The sequence below is a fragment of the Macadamia integrifolia genome, unplaced genomic scaffold, assembly GCF_013358625.1.
Source record: "Macadamia integrifolia cultivar HAES 741 unplaced genomic scaffold, SCU_Mint_v3 scaffold1703, whole genome shotgun sequence".
Classification (NCBI taxonomy): domain Eukaryota; kingdom Viridiplantae; phylum Streptophyta; class Magnoliopsida; order Proteales; family Proteaceae; genus Macadamia; species Macadamia integrifolia.
The window spans coordinates 1-26,434 of record NW_024868318.1 but is presented as its reverse complement, the minus strand read 5'-3'; the positions used below and the strand labels follow the sequence as shown (position 1 = coordinate 26,434).

General features: G+C 37.6%; 1 protein-coding gene and 1 pseudogene across 2 annotated transcripts in view; both read left to right on the top strand.

The window, feature by feature from the left end:
• The window catches only part of LOC122064653 (kelch-like protein 36), a 44,968-nt gene extending 37,990 nt beyond the window's left edge, over positions 1-6,978 (top strand). For both annotated transcript variants that reach the window (XM_042628409.1, XM_042628408.1), the window contains exons 9-11: positions 5,646-5,747; positions 6,140-6,326; positions 6,477-6,978. In XM_042628409.1, coding sequence (XP_042484343.1) covers positions 5,646-5,747; positions 6,140-6,326; positions 6,477-6,569 — 382 coding nt within the window. In that variant the 3' untranslated portion in view covers positions 6,570-6,978. The remainder of the gene's footprint in view (positions 1-5,645; positions 5,748-6,139; positions 6,327-6,476) is intronic.
• An 8,658-nt stretch (positions 6,979-15,636) lies between these two features.
• LOC122064652 lies at positions 15,637-18,644 on the top strand (annotated as a pseudogene).
• The last annotated feature ends 7,790 nt before the right edge of the window (positions 18,645-26,434 follow it).

The window sequence follows — 26,434 nt, the reverse complement described above, 5'->3', positions numbered from 1 at the left end:
AAAAAAAAAAAAAGGAAGTGGGGAGGCGGCAATGGCTGCTATGTGAGTATTTATTTATTTATTTATTTGTTGGCAAAAAGCCTAGGAAGAGGGGAAGTAAAGGCGGTGGGGTTGTTTGTGGAAGATGGGTATATCGGAGGTAGGTGAAGGGCTTGACTTCTCTGTTTTCGAACTTTTTTTTTTTTTAAATGGCTGTCTCAGACTCGGTAGAAACCAGGACAAAGAATGGGAAGGGAAGAAGAGAGGTGGATGAAATGGGGATCCTTCGGCTCTGATACCAAGTTGATGGAGGGCCTTAGGGAAGAAGGGAAAAACCAGAGTAACAGGGGGGAAGGAGTCACACAGAACCCAAATTCAACTAATTCTCATTCGAATAAATTCACTCTGTCCCCAACATTGGGTATATGTAAGTATTTAAAGGAAAAATAACAAGACTCCTACTTAGACTCCAAAACTAAAACAACGTGTAACCAACCCTACTTCTCTATCTCCTACGTATCCTACCCAAAGCAAACATGAGAAAATAAAAGACATAATATTAAACTAATCTACTTCCAACCCTTGTTGGACCAAAGCCCTGGGCTGGACTGGATCTTCTTGGCTTTGGCTTCCACAACCCGTCATGCTGGTCCAACCAAGTAAGTGCAACCTTATTTGCATCAATATGAGCCTATTTTGGCTCTTAATTCTTAAATGTTGTAAATAAAATGGTAATTTCCTTTGCAGGTATGCCATATTTGATGAAATTGCACCTATCAGACCTTTCTTTGGTGAATGCGCGGGTATATGCAAGTATTTAAAGGAAAAATAACAAGACTCCTACTTAGACTCCAAAACTAAAACAACATGTAACCAACCCTACTCTATCTCCTATGTATCCTACCCAAAGCAAACATGAGAAAATAAAAGACATGATATTAAACTAATCTACTTCCAACCCTTGTTGGACCAAAACCCTGGGCTGGACCTGATCTTCTTGGCTCTTGGCTTCCACAGCCAGTCATGCTGGTCCAACTAGGTAAGTGCAGCCTTATCTGCATCAATATGAGCCTATTTTGGCTCTTAATTCTTAAATGTTGTAAATAAAATGGTAATTTCCTTTGCAGCTATGCCACATTTGATGAAATTGCACCTATCAGACCTTTCTTTGGTGAATGCGCCTGACTTACTCCAAACCATTAACTAGAGTCAAATTGGTTGAACAAAGGATTGATTTTACCAGCTCCATTAATAAACTTGTGCAAACCTCACGTTGAGCTCGGGCAGAATTCCTTGAACCAAGCTCTGTTCTTCTAGGGTAGGGTTCCCTTTTTCAGCCTCTCAGCAACAGGATGAGGTTTTGCAGTATTTCTAGGATTGATTTTTGCACAATCTACTCCTGTTTTTCCTTATCATAGATGATGCCAGAATCTGAGGGGATTTGTCCAGTGAGTTGCTTTGTTTAATCCATCGATTAGGTTCTCTCTTGTCTTGGGTGTATAATGGAGTTTCTTAACAGGGCTTTTGATCTTTTAACAAGAAAGGATAATTCTACAGGGGCACCAACACCCCCCCCCCAACTTCTCTCATTATCTCTCCCCATCTCCTCTTTCTCTCTGGCTTCAGATTGTCTATGGAAAATATGAACTTATGAAATGGACAGAACATCCTCATTGGTTACCTCAATTTTGTAATTTAGATTTAATCCATTCATGTAATTGGCAGCCAATGGGAGTGAATTGCCTGGCCAAGTCAGTGGGGAGATCCTGTCGGGCTCCTCCCCTCAACCCCCCCACCAAAAAAAAAAAAAAAAACTGTACGTGGTAGTTTCCCTTCATATGGCTTGAATATGGTTCTTTGAGTTAGCTTTTTCCATGGATGATTCTGTCTTCTCCCTCAATCTCCCATGGAAACAGGACCCTGACCCCTCCTATCTCTCTCTATCCACATGCAAGCCTGCCATGTCCTTTCTTTTATTCTTGTGGTTTTCTTTTTATTGGTTGGGTTAGAAAGTCCATTTTGATTTGCAGCTCTGATTTTTACCATGGCTGTGAGTTTTGATCATGAATTACTCATTAGCTTATGATTTTAGTGATAGTTTACCATATTGATCACCAGAATCTATCTACTACGCTGTGTACCCCACAAACACTGGTTAAGGCCCCTTACTGTTGCTGGAAGGAACAAGAACCATATATGGACGACCTGAGTGTGTCATTATCACTTGAGGTAGAACGAGGGTAGAAGAAAATAATTGTCAAATTTGATTTTTTAAAGTCACATGAACCTTTTTCCTTAAACCTGGTTATTTTGGGTATGTCTGGCACAATCTTGCCAAACAAAGTTTGGACCTTGCAATTTCTCCAAACATGGAATTAGAGCCTATTGGAGGCAAAGGATCCATGTAGCCCACCCTATTTAGCTGAGATTCTTCTGACTTGTTGGGTTGTGCCTTTTTCCTCTTACTCTCATCGTTTTAATCTCGTCTCTTTTTTCTCATCTTTTATCTTTTCATTCCCCCCCTTTTCTTTTTGGACTTTTTACCTACTTTGTTTTTTGGATCCATGTAGCCGACCCCATTAAGTTGGGATAAGGCTGAGTTTATTGTTTGTTATTGTTGTTGTTATTGTTATAATTTCTCCAAACATGGGGTATCAACGCAAATTACCTAAATAAAATGCAAAGAATGTGTTTACATTTCTATATATATAAATATTAGTAATTAGTCACTGAATGAAGTTCTCAAAGCGTAGGCTGACTCACAACGAGGCAGAGATGACTAAGTGGCATGGAATAAATATGGTGACTATAGTTGTCAAGGCGTTGCCTAGGAGACGACTAAGCGTCCAGGCGGTTTGCCTGGGGCCTAGGCGACAATCGCCTTGTGTTTTGGCACTTAGTTATGCCAAATATCATTTAAGTAAATGGTTATTTCATTAACTTAAGATATTATTCATAAATAAGCAAATACCCCCTATTTGAATCCAATAAAAATAGTTTAAAAATCAAATTCCAAAAGGATAAAAAGTCAACCCCCCCAGTCTAAGAACAAAAACTGGATTTTGGTTATAGGGATGATTTTCAACTTTTAAATGCTGGGGTTTTTCTCAATTATGAAAATTTTATAAATTCTATCATGATAAACATTGCTAAAAACCAAAAGTCCGGTAAAATAATTTTTTGTTTTGATATCCATAAAATTATTTTCATTCAGGCGATTTTAACAGTATTCGCGCACTGAAATATAAGTTTGACTGGAGCATTACTTTGTCATTGCAACTCAGATTTAAGTAATCTTAGACTTGTTAGAAAGCTGGTTTTATGTTATAACTAATACAAAAAGACTCATGTAAAAATAAAATCATTTGACTAGTCAAACTTATTATAAAATAAGAGCATTTCTTTAAATGTTGATTTTTTACAACTTAATATGACTTAATGTTAATTTTTTATGACTTGATGTGGCTAAATGTTGATTTTTAATGACTTGATGTGGCTTAATCTTGATTTTTTATGATACAAGGTATATATAACTTACTAAATAATGTTAGAAAATAGAAAAAATTAAAAAAATAACACTTGTTCGCCTTAAGGCGGGCGCCTTCTCACCTAAGCGCTTAGACAACCCTGCACCGCCTTGGTTCGCCTTGGCGCCGTGGCAACTATGATGGTGACGACAACATGTTGTACAAGGAGATAATAGGTGGAGCCAACAAATTGCTAAGACTAACATATCTACATTAAATCCCCGAGTGGCAGTCAAACAGGGTCTGAATGCGAGATGCCAGCGGGGTTTGGAATTAGCTAAGAAAGTCTGAATCCATGACCAGGATTTGTCATCGTCAAGTAAATAAATGCTTTGTTTCGGCAAGCAATAAAACTACTGCCCATTGGCGCCCATGCAACATAGCAATGGCTGAGCTAGCTGATCGTAGACCACTCTCTGCCTGTGGTTGAGCTTATCGTAGACGACCCTTTCCAGCTTTTTTCTATAGGGATTATCAGTACCCTAATGTTACCTATATAATGACTTCAGCACCCTGTCCAATGTCCTCTATCATGAAGACATAAATACCTCCCGCAACTTTCTTTTTACCTGGATCTCTTTACACAATAAGGCACCACCTTGGTGCCAAGCTGCCTGGCCATCACTATTGCTTGCTTGGTGCCGAGACAACTATGACCATAACATCTAATGGCTTACATGCTCGAAATGCAATTTCTTTTTTCAAAGTTTTACCCAGGGATGACCAATCAGTTAATTTTTCCAATTTCAGTGATTTTTAATGCATTTTCATTTTATTAGCAGCAGTGGATGAACGTAGAACAATTTTTTTCTCCTTCCTTTTTATGTTCCTATCCATCTCACTTACTTAAAAATAGAAACAATCCATGTCTTTGTATGAGAACTACTTTCCTACGACTAAGATTTCCAGTAGCTGCTGTTACAAATATGAAAAGGAGAGTAAATTTTTAAATGTAAATCCCGTAGATTTTATAATACAATAAATAAGTGTGTATGTATTTATTTACAGTAAAATTACATGCGTCTTGGTTTCTATCATGGAAGGTCTTCTATTTTCCTTATTTGTGGCCTTGGTTTTCCCCCCCTGAAACTGCCTTGGGTCGCCTAGCCACCCTGATAACTATGCATGTAAAGTGTTGTGCATGTATTGTTATATAAATTATTTGAAGTGTCATGTAAAAGTTATTCTGTGATAGTACAACAACAACAACAACAACAACAAAACTCAGCCTTATCCCATCTTATTCTATGATAGTATGCTGAAAAATAGTGATTAAATCTCTCTGTTGATCCTTGTGGGATTGCTCTACTGCAAACAGTGAAGTCAAAGTGCTTGAGACTTGCATTTGTGACTCGTGTGTTAATTTGTGAGGGGTTGGATCCCGCATCGGAGGTCACCCCAATGGTTTTCTCTACTTAATGATCCTTTACACACAAATCTAGTTAGCATCTCTTGATAAGTGACCTTGGTTGCTATAAGTTTGCCATGTGGCAGTTTATTTGGTTCTCAAAATTTGTCAACCAATTGTCCTCATCACCCTTGATGCATGTGGAAAGTTTCAGTCTAGAAGACTACCCTATTTGTCACAATTGATAGGTTAATTTTCATCATGTTTTGGACGGCTGATAATACAAAGGGAAAAAGTTCATTATATGGTGGGCCATCTGATTGAGCTTGCTTTGCAATTTGATAGACAGACAATCAACACGTACCCCTATCTATTCATCTGTTAGAATTGCCACATCATCCCTACACTGGTTTGAGGGTTTAAAATACTAGGGAAAATATTTCAATAAGAAGGTGAGTCGCAAGGTTGAGATGGGAAGCAGCCTTACAAGAAGGAAAGGACCTACAATGTATAAGTTAGTCCCTAACATGTTTAATATGAAATCTATTTAAGTTTAATGATAATAACGGGTGTTGGAAATCTTGATCTCAGTTACAATGTTAACGCCATGTGAAAAGGCATTTCCTGTTTAGGGTTAAAAAAGAGTGGAAAAATATCAAGCAACCAGTTTCTTTTACCCTTGGTCTTGATTTCTAATAATTAATAGATCCATACTTTAGTCATGATTTCTAATAATTTATATCCATACTTCCTCTCAAATGTTTGACTGGTTCTACTATCTCCTATTGCAGAACTGCCGAAAGGTTTGATCCCAGAGAAGTTTCCTGGACTAGGCTTCCTAGCATGAACAAAAGGAGGGGGTGTCACTCTTTGGCCATTTTGAATGAGAAATTGTGAGTTTTTTTCTTCCTTTTTTGGTATCATTTTGCTTTGATACTCCACTCTACATTTCATTTTTTGGTAGCCTTTTGCATGGATCCCCACTCCACATGCAAGCTGATGCACTGACTCGGTATTGTTGGGAATGATGTCAATCACTTCATGCAGTTTGGCCCACCAACAAAGATATCCTGTCTTTTTGTTCCCCACTGTTTAAAAACGAAGTCCTAATATTTTTCTATAAAACATTTATCCTTTTTTTTTCCCGGGTTCAACAAAGTTATGATTGGTGTAGTAAATGAATAATTCAAGAAATGTGGGAAGGGCCCTTGAAACCATACTTATGCTCGATTTATAAGGATCACACTTTACAGTGAAAGAAGTTATACCATGAAAATTTATGCAGGTATGCATTGGGTGGCTATGATGGGACTGAAATGGTTTCCAGTGTTGAGATATTTGATCCTCGCATGTGTTCATGGATGACTGGTGATCCTATGAACCAACCTAGGGGATATTCTGCTGCAGCAGTTATTGGAAAGTCGTTATATGTTATTGGAGGGGTGTATCAAGGCGAGGACATCTTAAACAAAGTATGTATTACGTTTACACCCAACCCAACACCCCCACCCCCACCCCCCCCCCCCAAAAAAAAAAAAAAAATTGTTTCTTGTGAAGTCCCTTGAAAGATCAAGTGCCAATGAAATCCCATGCTTAATCCTTCTGTGTAATACTATTGACAGGTTGAGCGTTACACTGAGGGCAGTGGTTGGGAGGTTACCAACTTGAAAGGCATTGGTAAAAGGTGCTTTTTCTCTACCATTGTTCTGAAGTAAAACAATGAGAGTTTTGGGAGGGTTTTTGGATACAGCACCCTTTCAATGCACTGGTCTTTGCATGTATAGAAATAGAGACGAGACATGAACTTCTAGTGGAGACTACGACTTTGGTTGTTCAAGGTGCTTTTACCGTTAGAAATGCGAAGAAGGTGGTCCTCATGGTACTGAGGATGGTACCTAATGGTGATCAGTTGATAACGAGTCAAATGAATATTTCTTGTACGGAAGGTTGAAAGGGAGGGACATATAGAAGTTGTGATGCTTGGTGAGGAATGACTAAGCATGTTATCAAGTATCAATACAATTGTGTTGATATGTATTGATATTGGCCATGTTGATATGACAGAAACTGGTATGTAAAAAAAATATTTTGCAAAATCGATACTCAATATGTTGGCTGTCAAAACCCAAGAATCTCACTTTTTGAAAGAGGGGAAAAACTAAATAGTAATTGCATTAAATCTCATCAAAGTGGACACTGAACATAAAAGCTGCGAGTTGAACCACGCTAGAAAATAATTAATTTCTTTTTCTTGAATCTTTTTTTTACTGAGTATATCACATCTAGTTTTTTGGAAAAAAATATATATATAAGTGGAAAACAAACTAAGTGAAAAAAGTAATTACAAACATTGTTTGATGCTGTGTCTACCACCCTCTCCCTGTCCATTTATGGGTATCATCCTCTCATGTTGAGCTTTCACCATCCAAGAAATTTCCTCAAAAAGTAAAACACCCCCATTGTGATAATTCACTTGCTCCTTGGGTTAACCAAGAAATTATTTGTTGACAGTCCATCCAAACCATTAAAGTTGTCCAGCCTTGTTCCTTTGCTGTTTGCTCCTAAAGCAAGAACTGTCTCCTGCTCTCTTGCAGACCTTACGAGACTGTTGATCATAGCAGCGAAGACAAATTGAGGTCTAAACATCAAAACGAAGCCCAACCAGCATTGCCTAAATATGGTTCATAGCTACCATCACAAATGAGAGTCTATTCAATGGTTTTTTGTAGTCCTCCAGGGTACGAGACATAGTTGGAACTGGAGTGACATAGCTTTTACTTTTTAGCCATTGAAGTTACTAATTTAACTCATATGTCCTTTCATGGATGAATTGGACCACTAGAATTGGATTGGGTTTAATACTCTTAACAAAACTGAATTTCGAAACATTCAAATAAAAGAAATCGCAAGGATTGATAATGTTCTTTGTTTATCAGATAATAAAATAGAATTACAACCTTTACCAATTCGCAAATGAACCATTTGTTGTAGTAGTGGCTAGACTTTAACAATACTATTCCAAACAAGGGATCAAGCAGGCTATTATTTGGAAAAAAATTTCCCTTTTAAAAGTCTAACCCAGGAAAAGATCTGGTTTTGTCAAAATTGACCAGGCCAATTTGAGAAGAGCCTTGTTTTAAATTCGGATTTATTTAAAAGGTCCGATTGGAAGGGTAGAATACATGTTGCTGATCCCATTTTAGTGTGTTTTTATTGATTTTATTTTATTTTATTTTTTTCTACTGCATTTGGTTATATCTAAGTAGCTGATCCCATTTAGTCGGGATAAGTTTGAGTTATTATTTGGTTAAACTTAGACTCCAAGGTCCTTCGATGATATGTCAAGCTTCAATTCAAATGAAGTTGACCAAGAGGGTAAAAACAAACTTCCAAAAACCAATGAAAGATAATTGAAAATATAAAGAGAATTATGTGACTTTTACATAATTTGAGTCTAGGATTTGATATTTGATAACTAGTCAATAGTCAACACAAGCTATTCTCTGGATATCTAATTATAGGAATTCCACATAACTCTTTCATGTGGCACAACTAATTGGATCATCTATGGATTCATAACGGGCATTCAAGAAAACTTCTATACTTGGTAATTAGAATAAAATTAGATAAACTAGTAAAAACTCAAATATTGAAAAAGTGAGAGGGATCACTAAGACACCAAAATGCAGTTTCCCACAAATGAAGGGTTGGGATACCGAAATCATCAAGTAGGGTGTTTTAACGAGGAGAGGGAGTGTGAGGTTCACGGAGATGTGAGAAGACGTGCGTAAGAATCTATGCATTGGCATGATGGCAATATTATTTCCATTAAAAGTAAGGAAATTGCCTAACATCCTCTCTCTCTCTCTCTCTCTCTCTCTCTCTCTCTCCCTTGTTTTTGTTTCTTTATTCAACCTTACTATTTTTTTTTTAATTATTCAATTCTTTCCTTCTTCTTCTCTCTTTTTTATTTATTTTTTATTTATTTTTATTTATTTTTATTTTATTTTTTATTTTTTTTATCCTCATTCTATTGTATGAGGAAGAAGGAAGGTATGAACCAAGAGACTTGAACCCAAGATCTCCTAGAAGGATGGGTTTTAACGTTTCATATTTTATTTCACTACTCTCCCTCCTTCAGAGGATGGCACTGAAAAGATTACAGTGGCGGGGCCACCGCCCTCCCTGCTCCCATTCGTCCCTCCTGCTAGTGTTAGAGATTCTACTCCATAGAATCATATGAACAACCATATAGTGTTTAGAATACAAGAATCATAAAAGAGATTAACCATGAGTGTTGTTCCTAAACCAATATCAATGACTTTTGGGGATCTTAAAACACACAAACCCATGAGTATTGATTATGACCCTCTATCCCATGTGCTTGAAGATTATTCTCATGAAGATGAAAATGAAGAAATACACAAGTGGAGTCCTTCTACTGAAATCTTCTACAACCTCTTACTCTAGGGTGTCTTCTCTTTTTGTGCACTTGCTCTTATGAGAAAGCAGTGCTCCCAAAACCATGAATGTGTTAAGTAATAGCTGCAGGGACCATTAGTATTTTATTTATAATAGACTCCTTAAAAGCTTATTCCACTCTTACAATGGAAAGAACTACAAGTTTCCTAATCAGAATGGGTCTATAACTGTTTGGCCCAATGGATCAATCGGTATCAGTTAAACCCACATAAAAGTCCTAAGAATCTCTCAGTTGGGCTACATTGATACTGATGTCTTTCTATTGACACCTGACCAAAGACTGGACACCACTCAAATAAACTTTGATCCAATCAATAATCTCTACTATTGACCAATAGTATAAAATACACCTTAATATACGAATCTAATGTTATAAATAATAGAAAACTATCAATTCAAATCACCTGGAAACATATAAGAAATCGATATCATAACTTTGATCATGTGAAATATCTCATTTCTTATAGGTCCTTTCCTGATCTAAAGATCATCCTACCTTGAAAACCTCACAGATAGTGAACTTTGATATCAATCATTACTTAGGCAAACTGTCATCTTCTTGAGTTAATATCTTACTCTGGCATACTGCCTATGGTTAATCACCACTACTATGAATTTATGTTAAATACCACTATAAATCACAAACTTTAGCAAATCGTTTGTGGTAAACCACCACTTCCTTAGATTTAGGCTAAATACCGTCATAAATCACAAACTTTGGCTACTGCATTTACCATTAACTTTGGCTAAATACTACCTATTATAATGAACTTTGACTAAATATCACCAATTCCATTGACTTACTATCAATTACTTCGGCTTACCGCCAATTACTTTAATTAAGCACTGTCAATAAACCTTAACATGCACCGCCTATAAAATTTGATTGTCGTTATTGTGATATCTTTGGTTAAATAAGATCATAAAGCTCCCACTAACCAAGCATATCAAAAACCTCAATAACACCAATGTCAAAAAACATGGCTTTAAAGTACTTTGTCTATATACTTGGGTGACATCACCTTTGGGCAAATGTCACATTTGACTTGGAAACCACATAATTGAACTGAATGTACCACTTTAGTAGGTTTTACTCATTCCTATCATATTTTTCATATTGAAGATGGATATATATACAGAAGTATATGTTTTAATGTGTTTATTACACAATCAGGGATAACACAAACAAATAAAATATAAATGTACATAAATAATTCAGAGAACAAGATTTATGACAAAATCATTCCAAAATTACTTCAAAATCATTATAAAACTTAATAGGGTAGTAAAGTTGTTCTTATTTCCTTCAGTTGTGCTTTGATTAGTAAAAGAAAATGGTTTGGTTTCCCTAAGAGCTGAAACCAGGTCAAGTAACCTTAAACAAATCTCAAGTATAAAACGTACACATCGAATAAATGGGCTAGAAAATATAGCATGTCTATCTAGCAAATAAACTACACAAGAGTCAAAACCATAACTACATTCCTATTCTTTGGGTTAAGAATGCACTGATCCTCTTGTAAATCCAAATTTATTGTGAAAATATAATTACTCTTGTCACTTATGGGCTTAAGATGCCTTTAGGTTGTAGTCATTTCCATACATATATTTTCTTTAACTTTGGTGACATTACCTTTGGGCAAATGTCACCAATTTTACTGTACTTGAAAAAACTATGAAATAATAAGATGTTCCACTTTGGTGGATTCCACCTAACCCTTTCATAGCTTCTTAGAAATGTACTGTGCATTGTAATATGTGTGGAAGCTCACACTCATTTAATTCTAACATATTTATTAATCTTAAGATGTTTCAAACATGACATGTAAGTACAAAATGACATAAATATGAATTTCCTGCATACTTTAGTCATAAATAATTTTTCAACATTATAGTAATGATAAACCAATTGTAAAAACTTAAAATAGTTCTGAAACAAATCGAAAAGTGGGTTTCAAAACATAGATTCCAAAATAATCATTTTGCATTAAAAGTGACCTAGCACACTGAATTTATCCTTCCATTGGTCGAACCATATAAAACAGCTCAAGGTCCACAATTCTATCATCTCATTTGATTCGATCAGACATAAATTAATTCATTTACTAGAACAAAAATTCGTTTATATGTGAAAAACATCAAAACTTGTTCACATAGGATTAAAACTAAAGAAAACCAAACATTTTTATTAATTAATGTTTATAAACAAGTTTTAAAAAATAGTGGTAGTGCTTGAAAATTTGGTATTATATTTGATCAAACCCGATACTAATCCAACTTAGCCAATCTAAATTAATCCAATCAGATTGCAAAAATAACCCATAACCTATAGCCTATAGTCATAGCCATGTAACACTCATCCACCATATTACCATTGATCGATTGTCCAGTACATTTTAAGGCAAAAATCTTTGTTGTAAAAGCGTAATACCAAACTTTTGATTTAGTTTTCTTAATACAAAAAAGTAGGTCTTTGAGGCACATGTAGACTTCCATATCCTCAAGCCACTTTTAAAAACATTCAGTTTAATGGTTCAACTTAAGGAAGAATAATTCATTCAACATATAATTAATGCATGTAATATCAGTGAAATTAAAAGCAATATTACATCACTAATCATTAAACATAATCAGAGTGTCAACCGAACTACATTCTTAACCTTTGAATCTGGAATGCATTGATTTACTAAAAACTGCAATTATTGTGGGAGTTCTTCAACTTCGAAATTACTACCACCTTTGGGTGAATAGGAACTTCTAGGTTAAGGTTTGTCTATAATACATTTGCATTTATGCTTATCTTCGATAATATCATCTTTGGATGAGTATTAACTGATTCCTGCCAACAACTTTCTGTGTCCTTTGAAAATAAGACAAAACCTTTGAGTTGCAGACCTATTGTAGTAAAATGATGATTTTCATGAATTGAGACCTAAACCCTATACAAAATGATTTTGTAATTGATTTTTCTTGATTCTAACATAATAGGGTTAGCTTTGATACCAATTGTTAGGGATTGTACTACATAGAATCATATGAACAACCATACAATGTTTAGAATACAAGAATCATAAAAGAGATTAACCACGGGTGTGGTCCCAAAACCAAGATCAATGATTTTTTAGGATCTTAGAACACACAAGTATGTAGATTTTCCCCATCTATGATAATCAATGGGAGTAGAGGAATACCTGTATGTAAGTTTAGAATCCCCATGAATATTGATCACGACCCTTTATCCCATGTGCTTGAAGATTACTCCCATGAAGATGACAATGAAGAACTACGCAAGTGGAGTCCCTCTACTGAGATCTTCTGCAGCCTCTTACTTTAGTATTTCATCTCTTTCTGTGCACTTGCTCTTATAAGAAAGCTGTGACGACCCAAATATACGGCAAGTACCAGACTCGCCTGGGAGATTGGTGAGGTGTCCCCACCAAGAATATGGCAAGTACCAAGGTCTGAGGGTCTATAAACTTTAGTCCCACATCGCCTAGGGAGAGATTCCTAGACTAGTTTATAACCTCTAACCTCCTTAATATGGAACGTGTTTTAAAGCTTTGAGGTCCATGGGCCAAAGAAGACAATATTGTGTAAGATTAATGGGGCTGAGGCGTTACAAAAGTCCCAGCCCAATGGATCAATCGGTATCAGTTAAGCCTATATAAAAGTCGTAACAGCTAGCTCCACCTCCAACCTGCCCCTCCTACTTGATATAATTTCAGTGGGATTGGTTTACGTGGAATTGAATTGATGACCATAGGAATTGTTATTTAATCTATATGAATCCATGATTGAGTTCCTACTCTATCTCCAAGCTGTTATATGTGTTTAATTATAAAGAACGAAGAAATTGAAGAGTGGGTGCGTTGAAAAAAAAAAAAGAGAAGGATAGTTGGAATGCTTTTTTTTTTTCAATAACTTATATGAAGAATTGATAAAAATTTTGATAACTTATATGAAGATTTGATAAATCTTTTCAACTACGCAATTTGTGATTGTAAAACACAATTTATGTCTACGAAGCTTACAATTTTCTCTTAAAAACAAGGGACAATTTCTTAGATCTATGAAAAACAAGATTGAACAGAAGTGTTTTGTATGGAGGAATGTGGCCCCTGTGCATGTACTAGGACCAACGGGAAAGCATAAGGTAGCATAAATAAGGGAGTCATTTTTCATTTCATGGGGGTGGAACGTTATTTCATTGTCCTATGTGTTTGGACGCAGGGCCACACTCTCTCAGAGAAAATAATTTCCTAAAAATTAATTACAAAACAAGTAGACTATAGGACTAGTAAGTGTCATTAATTTTTTTATTCTTGTTGTTCTAAGAAATTTCTCGAAGAAATAAAAAGATAAATCATAAACATCAAGGTTCTTTAAGGGTGTCAACCTGTGCCGAAAATCGAAACATTACTGTACCATATTACTGATATCAAATCGAACTGAATTAATTCAGTGTGATATCAATATGAGGTTCCTATCCCAAGACACTACTAGTATAGTATTGGTATGGGACATGAATTAGAAAAACACTCCATACCATACCGATACAATACCAAATATCGAACAAAACTTGAGGCACAATATCGGTATAAAGTCCCTGTACCGAATCACTATTCAATAAAGTATCGGTATGAAATATGTGTTCTATACTAATATCATACCGAATATCGAAATCATACTGAATTGACACCCTTAGACTTCTTGATCATTACCATTCGCCCATATTTTTTTTTTACTTGAAAAGAGAAAACGATGAAAGATCATTTATGTACCTTAACAAAGTTTTATGGGTGAGCTACTCAAGACACGTGGAGGGAGATATTGCCATTCCAATTCTTAAGCAGATACAGGAAACATTAAGTTAATTCATTACTACCCAGTACCCAACTTGCCCTACTTATTCTACCCAAGAAAAAAGAAATTGCCCTATTTATTTATTTTGTAGGTAAAATTTAAGAAGGGTTTGCTTTGATAATTTTATCAACGCAGTCCAATATATATTTGTAGATTTGATGAGGCCCAAATTATGCTGATTAATAGATTTCAAGGTCTTCTGCTTGCATAAAAAATTGTATCCTAAAAAGTGTCTGCCAAGTGCCAAATAGAGGCTTGAAAATTCAGATAATGATAGACAACAGAATAAGTAATGGAATATCATATGTGTACATGGATATATATGGGATGCATACCCGAACATATAAAATACTTAATTGAATTAAGCTTTGAAATTTGATATGATTAGTTCAAATCATATACACTATTATCCAATCGTCAAAATTATCGTATCATCACTCCACATGACACATTAAGACTGAACCATTTTGATAAATTTATTGAACAGGCAGCTCATATGAGTTTTTCTGTTGTTGAACTATATCTTTGCATTGTCAAGCAGCAAACCATTTAATAAAACACTGTCCTTTATATTTTTTAAACTGTTGTCCTGTCTCATGAGTAATGACTCAATAATTTGGGCTCAAATTCACCAAGGATTTTGTTGCTAAAGATAAATAAATAAATAATAATAATAATTTTTAAATTATCATTCTGCCTCATGAGTTATGACAAAATATTTTGGGTTGAAATTCACCAACTGATTTCATTGGAGAAGAAAAGTTTATATAAAAGAGGGTATAGTGTTTCCATGCCGATGGTGTTGGGGTGGTCTCCTATTCTACACCAATCATGGTATGAGAAATGGTTTCGATTGGGTGTATGGCTTTAAATATCAGTGCAATATCATACAGTTTTACATCAAGCTATTATATATTTACATATCATGTAATAAGGAGTTGTATGCTTGAAAACTATATTTTATATGTATCATAAGCATATTCGTGCATTGATTGATCATTTTCATGAATATCTTTAGCATATTATGAATTTCTTTGATATAATAAGATACGATATACGTCTCTTAAATCACCTCTTTGACATAGTATCTAACATTGATACGACCTAAGTTTGAAACCCACATGATGAAGGAGAAAAGATTGTCTCATTGGACTCACATGGTCAAGATATGAAAAGACATGAGAAAGCATCCAACAAGCATGTAGATAACTGGAGGCTAGGTATGGTTCGTTTTTCAGTGACATAAGCTAAGATTGCATCGGTATAAATTGGGGACCGCTCGATCAATAAATTCATGATATTTAGGACTATTAGATCAATGGACCATAGCCCAACTATGAGAACAAGAAAGACCATCCAGATCACCAAATCTTATTTACAAAATAATCCCCTAAGTGAACAATACAGAACTGGATATGTATCCAGCTCTTTCACGACATGGCAGGTGTGGCAGTGCACATTCGACGGCCTGGAACCCATTAAGTACCACCAAGTGCAACCCATTATTATTATTATGGAAAAAGAATTCTGCTAATCTAGATTGGTGCGGGCACGAAAAGACTGTGTTGCACCTCCCCATTTTGTATTAAAAATGCTTCCACCATTCCTTTGATTGGCCAACGGGTGTGGTAATTTTTATGTGACAGTTTTCTTGCACTTATCATAATAGGGAAAGAGAAACCTGAAAGGCAATGTGATCCTTGTGCCTGGACATAGAGTGGGACAAAATAACTGCTTACCTTTCATGAAAGGTGAAAATATCGCCGCTAATGATACAGAATAAATAAGAAAACACACACACACACACTTACACAATGCGTATAACAGGGTTCTAGGCTATCCTAGTGTTCGTAACCTTTGAAGGAACCTTTCTCTTATTAATATTAATATTTATTAAGTTATTCATTTATTTTAAATGTTGATTCGAAAAGAGGAGGTGAGCTGGGTACTCACTAGCTGATTAGTTGCTCCAGATTTGCCTAATAACCCTGAAATGTGTTGAACGAGTTTGAGAGAGAGAGAGAGAGAGAGAGAGAGAGAGAGAGATTTCGTCCAAGAAGTTACTGAATGGTAGCCGCCAAGAAAGCGATAGGAAACCCAGAATTCAAATGTTTTAGAATAAACTAGTGAAAGAATACAGTCATCGTCATCAAATGGCAAGAATCAATCCTTCTCCCTCACGCATCAACAATCAAATTACAAAAATGAAGTCAACTACCAGATCAATTCATCAATATTAATCCTTCGACCACCAACCCTTCATTCAACAACTACACCAGAATCAAAGAAACGAACAAGAAGAAGAAGACTGGTATCATCCGTAATCAGGTGCATTCCCTCACTCCCTTCTTGCTTCCCCTGTTTCTTCATCTTCTATTCACAAAGACCCAGATTGGTAGTGTTCTATAGAGATTAAGAAACCTTAAGAAACCTCTCTTCCTATCAGTCTTTATCTATTCTTGAATCTCTATATTTGATCTATTCTTGTAGTAAATCTTCTAAGATTCTATTGTTCTGTAAAATGTGTTAGAATCCACAACCCAAAGGGAAACAACGGCAGGACAAATCCCAGCCAAGCTGTTCCTCATCCTCTTCTACCTCCACCTCTTCCTCATCTCAATCTTGATCATCTTCCTCACCATCCGAAGCCTCGTTTCCCCTTCAAGTTCATACTACTTATCCTACCCTCTTCATTGGTACATCCCACTCCTCACTTCCACCGCATGTTCTTCCATTATTGCACTCCTATGGCAGCTCTTCACCCGCTGCAACCCATCAAGAGCCATAAAAACCGCATTTTGGGTAAGCCCTTTATTGACATTGGCTGCCGGAATCCTCCTAATAGTCATCGGCACCACCGGTAGCTTGGTAGCCGCTATAGCTGCTATCATTTTTGCTCTTATTCAATCTCTCTACGCCTGCTGGATCGTGCGCCGAATTGATCATACAATTAAGGCTTTATCAATCTCACTCAAAGCACCCACTTCAGGGAAGACCAAGTTCATCTTTTTATCGATCCTCGTTAGTGCCACATGTCTCAGTCTCGCGTGTTGGGTACCTCTACTTTGCTAATGGGATTGAATTCAACATATCTGGGGCTTACCATGACACGATTAAGTACTCCATCGGGAATGTTTGTCTGGGTTCAGCTATTGTCCCTGTTCTTGGGATCATAAGGGGCTCGGCGAGGTCAATAAGCTTGGTTGCAGGGGACACGGATGAGTTCCTCTTCTCTTGTGCCAATTGCTATTCAGGTGTTGCTGCAAGGCTTGTGGCTTGCGGGAATCGATGGGGATTCGTTCATGTGGGCGTCTACAATAAAGGTTTCGTGCGGGCATCGATGGATACATGGGAGATGATTAGACGAACAGGGTTGGAATCTGTAATTGACTCGGATCTCACTGGATCATTCTGCTTCCTCTGTGGAGTTGCAGCGGGATCGGCTTGTACCCTTGTGAGTGGGTCGGGGGCTCTCGCCATGAGAAGCAGCTATGCTACTGAAGTCTCGATTTATGCCTTCTTGATTGGTTATTTCATGGTATGTTGTTAAGAAGAAATAGAAGACCAAGATAGATAGCTTATCTGAATGGTCATTAATGGTGTTTTTATTATTAAGTTTAAGAGTCTCTAATCCATTATTTTTAATGGTGTGAGTTGCAGTGTCGGATTGCTATGTCACGGCCTCAAGCATGCGTGTCAGCATACTATGTGGCATACGCAGACAACCCACAGAGCCCTGGGTTCGATTCAACAATCCCAGATCGCATTAGAGAGCTGCAGCCGGTGGTCTAGAGCTTAATGTACTTGGGAGGGTTCAAGATTGCTCCTTGCTCTGCCTGTTCCAAAGGAATCTATGATTCAATGTGGTTCCTTCATCAAATATATAATTCCTTTGTGATGAAGGATGGCAAAGGAGGAGAGAACGAAAATGAGTGTCTTTATGGGAGAAGACAATAAATTTGCCCCAAGCCTCAATTTGTTTGCATGTAAAGTTCACTTTTTAAGTTTTATTGGAAAGGATTGCAGCTCCTGTAGGTGATTCATACCCTTATGGCCTTCAATGAGCAGAAAAGGTATAAAGGGTATTTTCATAATGGAGAGGGTTCTCCAAGCGAGAGCCGATCAAGTCCTCATATGAGAATCTGATCCAACCAACTCTGTGGTGGATTCCATTTCTGTGGATCAGACTGTAGCCGGTACTCGTACAAGAACCTGATCCACACTCTCTCCAAGCAGGGTAGTCTACAGTCTGTACCCTCTCACATCGATTTTTTATTGTTCTTTTTTTCTAAACAAAATATATAATGATCTCATGTGAGGAGGCACAATGTATGCCTTAAGCTTAGAGAATCTTTTCCTTTTCCCATTCATAATCATGCTTATGATGTCTAATATTGCACCAAAAAGGGAAATCATGTCTAATAAGATTTTTGAGATTTTGTTTCTTTGGTTTGCGATTTACTATGATCATGTAACTACCTCCAATCTCTGCCCATTTTACCTGTAGTCGTGACATGTTCACCATGCTTTCACTGATAGAAAAAGATTTACTCCATTAATCAAGAATAGATAGTGTGATGGGTTGTTCAAAATAAATTAAGAATAAATAATTTATCTTGTTAGTCAATAATTCTTGAATAAAGCAATCATGTACATTAAAAAGTTTGATACACAAACACTTGGTACGGCTGAGTCGTACCACCAGTTATTCTTCTTAATATTGTAGTCAGTCCCTGTAATGTAATACGGGTTCTTACAAATGGATCTCCAAAATGAAACAATTCCTTGGCTTCTAGTATGTGTTGCACTCATTTACTAGACAATGTCTGGACACACTCAGGTTATGTTCAATCAACCAGAAGAATGGGACAAAGAGAACCCTTAAATAGTAATCAATAGGTCAAAACTAGATATAGAAAGCAAATAATATGAGAGAAGTAATAAACTTAGGCACCGTTTTATAACATTTATGTTGTTTATGTGTCTAGAAATAGCAGAAATGGCTTTTCATGTTTCTAGAAATAAAAATAGATTTTTTTATGTTTGATAAACCAGTTTCTCAAAAGGTTTTTTGCAGACATAATGCTAGTAAAAAACCCAATAGTATCATCGGATGCCCAAAAGGGAGAGAGGGTTCAGTTGCCTCTTTTTAGGTTTAAATAGTTGAGAGATTTATCGGGCAATAGACTTTTTTCTCTTAAATTTGTTTCTAGAAACAACGAAACAAGTTGGACTTGTTTCGTCAAAGTCGTTTCTAGAATTGATACCCAACCAAACCAATATGAATGCATTTATATGAATGCAATGCCATGATCCGGATTATTCGCAAACAACCCTAATCAACAGATTTTAAGTCCATAATGGGTATTAGTGCTACTGTAACATAGGTGGTATCCCTAATCATGAATGTACGTTATAAGCCCGAAATGATACAAGCTAGTTGTGAGTCAGGAGCATACCGGTCCTTACATGATTTCTTCGGTACCCAATAGGCCCTTATTAATAATCCCCCATAATACCACTACATTGAATCCAACATCGCATGTAGGGCATAACCACCCAATGTGATGGTTTGTCACGACGTTGGCATCTACGCACCTTAGTCACCGAAAATTGTCCCCAACCTCTGATCGTCAGACAGTAGGATTAGCCAATACGTAAACCCCTATTGGCAAGGGTTGTAACACCAGGGTGGTTATCCTAGCCCAATGCATTCTAACATGCCATCACATTACAATCACACTCACACACCTCGTGGGCATACAGTTCTGGAACCAACCTTCGGCTACCTTGTACCCCACTCACACACTATGAGCGTGCAGTGCTGGAACCAACCTCTTGTCACTCTGCACCTCAATCTCCACAACACACATTCAAACACACACACACACACACACACACATTCACCCTGGGTATGCAGTGTCGGAACCCAACCTTCGACTACCCTGCATCCCAGTCTCCACACACACTCCATTCACAACTCATGTCATTATGCAACATCCACATTCAACACAAGTAACAAGTTTATAATATGAAATTAACATACTCATCCACGTATGCATCATAATATAAACATTCCATAAAATAAAATCACACAAATCCCCTCGCCTCGAGTCCTAAGTGATGATGGATAGCCGATGGCCTCGCGCCGCGTTGTCTCGTCACCTCTTGATTCTACTCTTAGGATAGATAAGATTTTTTTTTTAGAAAATAAATCACCCATAGAGAAATGAGACCCTAGGTACATGTTCTAGCTTCATTTTATATTCCTCTTTTCTTTGAAATTGTTCTCAAATTGGGGTTTATGATTATAGGGTTGTTTTATACATGGGGAATGTTTACCTAACTCACTTAACTGAGATTAAGTATATTCAATAGGTTGGTTAAGATAGGTTTACATATTGCACCCATATTTTCCTAAAGTTCCATTCGCGACTAAGCTAAATTAGAGAATTTCGGTTGAGGGTTTACATGTTGACCACCAATGGATTATGTGGTCACCCGAATCCACTATAAATGTATTTAATTTTATTTTTTCCAACCTAATTTTGAGTTTGAATGGTGGGGTATAGAGGGTTTGGGCAAAACCCACCATTTCTAGGGTTTAGTTACCCAATTTTGGGGGTCTCACTAGGGAGGGTTCATAGACTCAAATTGATTCATCAATCTTATTAGGATAAGTCTTTTACATTAAACCCCACTCCTAATTTGTAGTTTTGACAAGTGCAAATGTGGGTTTTAGGAAAATTGGGCAATTTCTTCATCTCTAGGTTTTGTGTTGTCCAAATTGGGTCTTTTGATGGGGGTTTCCTAAATGAGGGTTCATAAACTTGAAATGAACCCACGATTTTGCTAAGGTAAGTTTCCCACACCAAATCCCCATCACCTATTTGTATTTAGAGAGTGGGGAGGTGAGATTCGGTTAGGGTGATCTCTCTTAGCTCAAAAGAGAGGAAATGGGAGAGAGAGAGAGAGCCTAGCGCATTAGAGTGAGTGGAGCTTACCTTAGTTGGTAGGAAACCCTTGCTCCTCCCTTCCGCTTCCTTCCTTGTTCTCCTTCTCCTTCTTCTTCTTTCTCTTTCTCCTTCTCCTTGCTTTTACTTTGGTAGGTGGAGAATGAATGGTAATAATCTATTTATAGCCACTTAATTAACTAAGGCCTATTTGGGAGGAAAAATGGGTTTTCACCCATTACTGGGTTAACTAGTTATTTGGCACTAACGGGCCCACCTTGGGGTGACCCGATAAATTAATCTATCACCCAATAGGTGGTGCCAACCAATAGAGGTGGTTTGAGGTGAACGAGTGTGAGAGTCCGGGCCCCATAACCAAATAACCCGATTTTAGCTATACCTCATTGGAGGTTTTCACTGGTGAAAGCCGAATTGGTCCCTTTGTGTGGAAATGGATATTTAAGTTGAACAAGGCCCTTCTAAGGTGTTTCCAGTATGTGGGCCCCACCTCATAGTATGTTGTATTATTTAAGCCTCAGAAATTTTCCTGTGAGGTGTGAGGGCTAGACTAACTTTTTCTTCTGTGCTCGGAACCCATTCCAATTTTTTAGGCTTGAGTAGCAGGTGCAAGTGGGGTCATCCTTCCCTTCCTGAAAAATGCGACTACTACCCAGTATTCATTGGTATCGGTGTCCTCCGGTGCCTCATCTGTACAATTAAAATAGGAATTTTAAGGCACGGGTATAACATTCTCCCCACCTTACAAGAAATGTCATCCCCGAAATTCGATATACCTGGTAATCTGAACATTTAAGGATATCTCTCCTTCATCTCATCTTCACGTTCCCAAGACACTTCTTGTTTAGAGTGATTCCTCCACTTGACTAGTACATAAGAAAAAATCCGATTGCGGAGAATGTGGTCTCTCCGGTCAATGATTTCTTCTGGTTGTTCTACGTACTTCCAATCAGTGTCAAGCTCCAAGGGTACATGTGTCAAAATATGAGCTGGATCGGCAATGTACTTCTTGAGCATGGAAACATGAAATACATTATGAGCTACTTCTAATTTGGGTGGCATAGCAACTCGGTAAGCTACTACTCTGACTCGACGCAATATCTCATAAGGTCCATGTATCGAGGACTTAGCTTTCCCTTCTTGCGAAACCTATTCACTCCTCTCATTGGTGAGACTTTCAGAAAAATCTAATCACCCACCTTAAACTCTAGGTGCTTCCGTCTGACGTTAGCATAGCTTTTCTGTTTTGATTGAGCCGCCTTAATCCTCTCCCTGATTACATCCATTTTCTCACAAGTGGCCTAGATCAGTTCCGAACTTAGGATCCTTCTTTCTCCAACTTCATCCCAATACAAGGGTGTTCTGCATTTCTTACAATATTGGACTTCATAGGGTGCCACACCTATAGTAGCCTGGTAGCTATTGTTGCGCAGGCGAACTCTATGAGTAACAAGTGCTCATCCCAACTATAGCTCATGTCCAGCACACAAGCTCGTAGCATATCCTCTAGAGTCTTTATGGTCCTCTCTTATTGTCCGTCTGTCTGTGGATGAAATACTATACTAAAATTCAGTTGTGTCTCCATTGCCTTCTGTAAACACTTCCAGAATTTGGAGGTAAATTTGGCATCACGGTTGGAGACAATGCAAATGGGTACCCCATGCAGTTAGACAATATTATCAACATAAAGTTGAGCCAACTTCTCCATGGGATAATTAATCTTCGTAAGAATGAAGTGGGCTACTTTGGTTAGTCAGTCTACAATTACCCATATTGTGTCATTCCCCTTCTGAGTACGTGGCAGTCTTATGACAAAATCCATGGTGATATTTTCCCATTTCCATTCTGGTATGGGTAAGGGTTGTAACAAACCATGTAGCCTTTGTCTTTCAAATTTGATTTGTTGGTAATTCAAGCACTTGGTGACGTGAGATGCTACATCAGTTTTCATACCACTCCACCAGTAGAGCTTCTTTAAATCCTTGTACATCTTTGTACTACCCAGATGGATCGAGTAGGGTGAACTGTGAGCTTCCTTCAATATCATTTCCCTCATCTCCTCATCCTTTGGTACACAAAGCCTATCCTTGAACTTGAGGACTCCATCTTCAATTAACTTAAAGTCTAAGCCCTTTTGTCTTCCTTCTTTAATGTCGTTTACTATCTTCTGAAGACCTTTATCTAATATTTGGGCTGCTTAGATTTTCTCTATTAATGATGGTTGTTTCATAAGTGCAACCAAGGTCACTGTCACCTCATTCATTAGTAGTTCCAAATCCATTATTCTTACTTCTTCAATCAACTATTCATTCACAGTCAAAGCTGCTAGAGATAGAGTTTGGGACTTCCTGCTCAATGCATCGGCCACAACATTGGCCTTTCCAAGATGGTAATGGATGGTGCAATCATAATCTTTCATTAGATCTATTAGCTCTAACCATCTCCTCTGTCTCATATTCAGCTCTTTCTGGGTGAAAAAGTATTTTAGACTTTTATGGCCACTGTAGATCTCACTCTTTTCACCGTATAAGTAGTGCCTCTAGATCTTCAAAGTAAAGATTACCGCTGCTAGCTCTAAGTCATGAGTGGGGTAATTCTTTTTGTAGTCCTTCAGCTATTAAGATGCGTATGCTATAACTTTACCATTTTGCATCAACACACAACCTAGGCCCAATTTAGATGCATCACTAAATACCACCATACCAATGTTGCCTTCTAGAATAGTGAGTACTGGAACTGTTACTAATTTTCACTTCAATTCTTAGAAACTTTCTTCACATTCCTTAGACCAGTCAAATTTCACTCCCTTCCTTGTCAGTCGGGTCATAGGGTAAGAAATGCGTGAGAAATTTTCTATGAACATCCTATAATATCCCGCTAATCCCAAGAAGCTATGGATCTCACCAAAATTCTTGGGTGCCTCCCAATCCATAACAGCCTTCACCTTTCTAGGGTTAACTTCAATGCCCCTCTTTGAGACAACATGCCCTAAGAAATGTACTTGTGTGAGCCAAAATCCACATTTTCTAAATTTTGCATGCAACTTGTTTCTCTCAACCTCTGCAATGGGTAGCATGTTCCTCTTGGCTATTCGAATAGATCCAAATGTCATCAATGAACACGACGAAAAATTTTCTAACATGTCATGGAACACTCTGTTTATTAGCTCCATGAACACTGCAAGTGCATTGGTTAGCCCAAATGGCATAATAAGGAACTCATAGTGCCCATAGCGGGTCCTAAAGGCTATCTTTTTGATATCACATTCTCTGATCTTGAGTGTTGATGGTACCCAGATCTGAGGTCATTTTGGAGAATGTAGTCATACCTTGCAATTGATCAAACAGATCATCAACTCAGGGCAACAGGTACTGGTTCTTGATATTCAACTTATTGAGTTCTCGGTAGTCTATGCACATCCTCATACTCCCGTCCTTCTTTTTGACAAAGAGTATCGGTGCTCCCCATGGGGACACAATAGGCCGGATAAACCATTTCTGTTATAAATCTTGTAACTGTTCCCTTAACCCCTTCAGTTCTGAAAGTGCCATCCTATATGGGACTTTGGATACAGGTGCTGCTCCAAGAATCAAATCAATAGTGAATTCAGTCTCCCAGTCCAGGGGTAATCCAGGTAAGTCTTCAAGAAAGACATCTGAGAATTCTCTCACTACTTCTACCTCCTCTATAGACTTGCTCTCTTTACAGATGCCAAATATGCCTCACATCCTTGTTTCAGCAATCTTCTCACTTCAAGTGCAGATATCACTAGTTTCTTGGACTTCTTGATTTTTCTCCCTTTGTAAACAAACTCACCTCCTTCACGAAGTTTGAATACAATTTTCTTCTCGGCACATAAAACATATGCCCTGTAGGTAGATAACCAATCCATGCCTAAGATGATATCAAAGTCATGCATCTCTAATATAATCAAGTGAGCAATCATGTCATCCCCACAGACTTGAATAGAACATGGTTCATAAATTTCTTCTAGTCCTACTTCACTCCCAGTTGGTGTGCTAACAACTAACTTATGTCTCAAATTTTTTGGCTTAATACCCATTTTAGCAGTAATAGTCAGAGAGACAAATGAAGGTGATGCACCAATATCAAACAAAACATATGCGGGGATCATTGATATTAGCAAAGTACCTATGATAACTCCAGGTGATGCCTCCACATCCTCAGCAGTCAATGCAAACACCTTACCCTGGGGGCTAGTACCTTGTGGTGCATGAGTTGGATGAATAGCTATCAATGGTTACACTAGTCTAGCTGGTCCTACATAGGGGTCATCCAATTTCCTCTGTGGGCAGTTTTTGGCAATATGACCCACTTGCTGACAAATGAAACACCTGTAGAGAATCATCTGTGTCTGGTCTAGGTGGTGGTGGAGCTTGCTCTGCCTCTGGTCTTCTATACTAACTTGAAGTTGCACCAAAATATGTTCCCTTACCAAATCGATTGGGTGTTGCTATCCTCCTCCCTATGGGGCTTGATAGTTCTCTCCCTGCTTGTCCTCAATAGACTTGGTAGCTTGAACCACTTGGCTATAGTTGCGGAGGTACTGAGCAACTAGCATAGCCCAAATGGTACCCCTTCTCAAACCTCTTGGCCTTTGCATGATCTTCCTTCAAATGTTCAGGTGCAAAGAAAAACAATTTCTTAAACTATTGTTGGTACTCTAACACTTACTTGGATCCCTGCTTCAAATCTATAAACTTTGTTTCCTTCCTCTCCTTCACACCATCTGGGAAATAGTTAATGTAGAATGCTACATTAAAGTGTTCCTAGGTGAGGTTGGGCTGTAAGGCCACTAGGATGGGCTTAGTGGACTTCCACCATGCATTCGTCTCATTCTGGAGCTAGTAGTTGGCACACAACAATTTTTGTTCATCGGTTATACATAGCACCTCAAAGGACTTCTCCATCCCCTCTACCCATTTCGTGGGTACTAAAGGGTCTTGTGCAATTCCACTGAAAAAGGGGGGCCTAAAATTCTGAAACTTCTTCATTAGTTTCACATTATCCATGTCCCTAGGCACTATGACTTGGCTTTGTGGTGTCATTTGCCTCTATGGTAATGGTATGTCAGACTGTGGGGCAGGTTGCATATTAGAACCTTCCAGATGGGCTATGGGGTGAATTATGGGTGTAAGGACTTGCTGTACCTGGAGAACAACTATAGGGACAACATTTGGTACCGACTGTGCCTATGGTGGAGTAGCCTGTCCCTCACAAGTTTGAAGCATAGCATTGATCTG